Raw genomic sequence first — 3,747 nt, 5'->3', positions numbered from 1 at the left:
CTCTCTCTAGCTAAAGGGCCCCGCCGCCCGTGGGCCGTACTGCCGCATGTCGTGGGTGACGTTGAGGCCAGCATGGCTACAGTGCCGAGCCGGACGGGAGATGGCGTCCCGTACGGCGTCCTGTGGTCATGCCTGCCTCGGGCTTCGGGGGTAGTGGGCCGCACTGTGGCCACACCCCGTCTTGTCACCGTTATGCGGGCGTAGCTTTGGTGGTTGCGGTCTTGGCCGGCTTCTTGGAGTCGGCGTTCTTCATAGCCGGCTTCTGGGAAGTCGGCATCCTCTATGGCCGGCTCACTGGAGTCGGCCACCCCATGGTTATCCTGGGGGGAGGTTGCTGAGGCTGGGTCGCCTTTCGTGAGTCGGCTTCAGAGGTAGCCGGCCAGGGAAGGCGGTCCAATGCTTGGAGTGCTTGAAGACCCAAAGGGCCTGATAATTTTCTGAAGAGCTAGGGGCAGTCGGTTAGGCTACCCGTGACTATTTACTCCGACGAGAAATTGACATGGCACACAGCTGCAACCATCATTAGGAAGGAATTTCTAGGACGAGTGGTTGGTTGGCGTCTCTCCGACGTAGCACACCCTCTGCTCGACACGTCCATGTCCAGCATAGCCCAACTGGCCGTAGTGTACACGGAATCGATGCTTGAATTTTCCTTCATATGAAAAACAACACTCTCATCCGCAAAGAAAAAAAAACAACATTCATATAGACATAGGCGCACGTTTTCCACACAATTTACGTAGGCTGAACCACACCGTCAGTGTAGTAACCATCCTAAGCAAAAGTGTATATATAGGTTGAGAAAACGCGAAAAAATTGCGGGGGGACGGACGGCAATTCTGTGCTGATGGGTGGGACGCATCACGTAGCTATCTATATCCATATCTTCTAACTGTTTTTTTTATTTTTGAACACAGTACAGACGCAAGCGCTCATATACATACGCATACACTCACCCCTATGAACGCACACACGCACACGGCCGTTTTTTTTTGTATATCTTCTGGCCGTTACAGGCTTGTGCAGTGCTATTCCGGAAGCATGAAAGAACCGCACGAGGAAGAGACAAGACGCAGCAACTCGGCTGCTTTCCCCGCACGCAAGTCCCCTGTGCTGCGACGACGTGGGCAATTAACCCAGCCAAACCGAATCCAGCTACTTAATAATACTCCCTCCAATCAAAACAAAAGTGTCGGCGTTTTAGTTATTATTATAATATAAAGCAAGGAAGGCAATGAAATGCTAAAGATTACATAAAATGGAAGCTCTTCATGAGAGCACACGTCATGCCATATAGGCAGTGAAATATGGGACCTGATTACATAGAATGGAATGCACTGTGGCTTCCAGTACATGATTACATAGAATGGAAGCTCTTCATCACATTCACAGCGCATATGGCCACAGGTAAACAAGGGACCTGTGTTAGATAGATTACTCCAGTACTTTAGTAACTAACCAACAACAACCATACTGACTGACTGCATCAGCACAGCAGCACTAGCGTTGAAGATTGAGCCAAGCCTACTACTCCCTCCGTATCAAAATACAAGACGCTTTTTGACAATATCAGAGTGTGAAAAAACCACTTATATTTTGATACAGAGAGGGGAGTAGTTATTGGTTATTACTCCCTCCGTTCTATAATGTAAGGTGTTTTTTAACACTAGAGGGAGTATTAGATAGATTACTACTCTATACACATCAATCTAGCTACTGCGACAACAACTGCAGCCGGCTCTTGTGGATTCATCCTCCACAGCGCCACATTAGCACGGATGCAGAAGAAGGTGACGAGTAGGAGCATGCCCAACAGAGCCGCGGTGCGGAGAAGGTAAGAAACCTCTGGAAATCCATACATTTGAAGAACGACCCCGATGAGTTGCGCCAACATCGCCACACTGAACAACGCTACAGCCGCCCACCAGAGTAGCGGCCACCAACGAACGCGATCTTCCACATCATCCTTGACCTATCGCATTTGACAATCACATCATAAGCGACAATGACTTCGCGGGGCGGGAGGGGCGACGAGTGAGTGACGACTACCTCGCTGCCGGCGGCGCGAAGGAAGAAGAGTGCCGTCGCTGGCGTCATGAGAAGCATGGAGAGCATACCGGAATATTGCAAGATCTCCCAAAGCACCGAGGCGACGGTGCATTTCCCGGTGCAGGCTCGGAATGCAACGACGTAGGGGACTGTTGCGGCGACGAACACGCAGATCGTGCCCACGAAGAGGCGGAACAGGGCATCGCGCTGCCGCTGCGTGCCAGTGCCCCCACGGCCACCCTCACCAGCGCCGGCGAGCTGGCCGCTACGCGGGCAGCCAGCCTGGAGACCTCCTCTTCGAACGTCACGGCAGCCATTTTGGATGTGGAGTGGAGTGGAGTGGTTGGTGAGTCGGTGTGAGTGTGACTTGTGGCTGGGTTGTGTTACGGCCAGCGGCCTTTGGGGTCCTTTGATGCTGAAACGAATTCTCTCTCGCTCTGGCAAGCGTGCTTGTGAAAAAAGCAGAGTAGTAAAAGGTGCCCATCTGGTATAGGCAAAACGAGGTGTAGAAACGATGTGAACATAGAGCACAATTTCTTTGACAAATGGGTGTCTGATCACCCTGTATCTAGCAAGACTGTTACTGGCGTCATGAAGGAGAAACCTGAGAAGAACATTGGGCAAGTGGTGTCTGTGGGTGATGAGGTTGACAAAGCAAGTGTGTCGACAACTAATTCTGAGGCTTTGTTCGCGAAAGAGATCTATGGCTTGCTTGCTAGTTTGGAAGTGGCTAGCCCCGGATTTGGCAACGTGATTGCTTGCATCCTGAGAACAAGGCTACAGCGGGCAAAATCGACAAGGTGGAAAAAGCTCTTAAGAGCATATGCAAGAAGTGTGGTGCCGTAGGAAAGGCGTCCGCCGCTGCTTAAATGGATGATCTCAAATGTCTTCGACCGTCCCATGGTGGTGTCCGTTGTCTTTAGTTGAGGTGTTCCTGTTGGGTGTTCCATTGTGTTTTAAAAGTGTGAGGGTTTGTTGTTGTGCGTTGGTTATGTCTATTGGATCGATCGTGCGGTTGTGGTGTTTCATACTTTGTGAGTAGTTCGCATGTGGCGTATTTGTATTGGTTTTCGCATGGTTTTTCATAATTAACTGGACAATTCTCTTCTTCTTAGTTAATCGATGGGGCAAAACTTTTGCCTCGGTTTCGAAAAAAAAGATCAACTTTTATAGAGTTCGAATTATATTGGCATCTAAAGGAAACAAATCGTCGTTCCCTATATATGCAATAACAGACTCGCTAAATCTCAGTCGATTTAAGAGCATCTCCAGCCACGCCCCCAACAGCGCCCCCCCCCCGACCCCTTTTTGTCGCCAGCGCCGAAAAAACGGCCCAGTCGCGCCCCCAGGAGCCCATTTTTCGCCGGTTAGGCACGAACTGACGCCGGCGGACCCAGGACGAACCCGGCGCGCTGGGGGCGCCGGGGCAATGGTTTTTGGCGTGAAAAAACGGCGGGCCTGCCGAGTCAACGACCCCTGCGCCTCGTCGTCCTCATCGCCTCTGTTTCCCGCGGGGAATCAATGCGAAGGCTGCCGCCGGTCAGCCTTCCATTGATTCCTCACGGGCGGTGCAGTGTGGCGACGCGCCCCCTCCCGCCAAGCGTACACACGTTGCCTCCCCCCGGCCACTATAAAAGCCGCCCCTCCCTCGCCGATGGAAGCACACGCCCGCAGCCCCCCTCTCGCCGCCGACGCCCT

At 52.1% G+C, this 3,747-nt stretch overlaps 1 protein-coding gene across 1 annotated transcript; it reads right to left on the bottom strand.

Moving 5' to 3' along the window:
• Positions 1–1,421: 1,421 nt before the first annotated feature.
• LOC123141289 (uncharacterized) lies at positions 1,422–2,350 on the bottom strand. The gene is made up of 2 exons (XM_044560467.1): positions 2,050–2,350; positions 1,422–1,972 (listed from the first exon to the last, which is right to left on the bottom strand). Exons 1-2 carry the CDS (start codon positions 2,113–2,115, stop codon positions 1,691–1,693), a joined length of 348 nt encoding a protein of 115 aa, XP_044416402.1. The 5' UTR covers positions 2,116–2,350; the 3' UTR covers positions 1,422–1,690.
• Positions 2,351–3,747: the final 1,397 nt, after the last annotated feature.

The sequence above is a fragment of the Triticum aestivum genome, chromosome 6D (assembly GCF_018294505.1).
Source record: "Triticum aestivum cultivar Chinese Spring chromosome 6D, IWGSC CS RefSeq v2.1, whole genome shotgun sequence".
NCBI classification, from domain to species: Eukaryota; Viridiplantae; Streptophyta; class Magnoliopsida; order Poales; family Poaceae; genus Triticum; species Triticum aestivum.
Note: the sequence above shows the minus strand (reverse complement) of the source record. Positions and strands in the feature narration are given on the sequence as shown.

What these genes read in the sequence shown, in the direction of transcription:
- LOC123141289 (XM_044560467.1), bottom strand. Translation starts at nt 2,115, where the DNA reads ATGCTCTCCATGCTTCTCATGACGCCAGCGACGGCACTCTTCTTCCTT. An exon ending in TTCGCGCCGCCGGCAGCGAG is followed by an intron (nt 1,973 to 2,049) that starts GTAGTCGTCACT and finishes CAAATGCGATAG; the next exon opens with GTCAAGGATGATGTGGAAGA.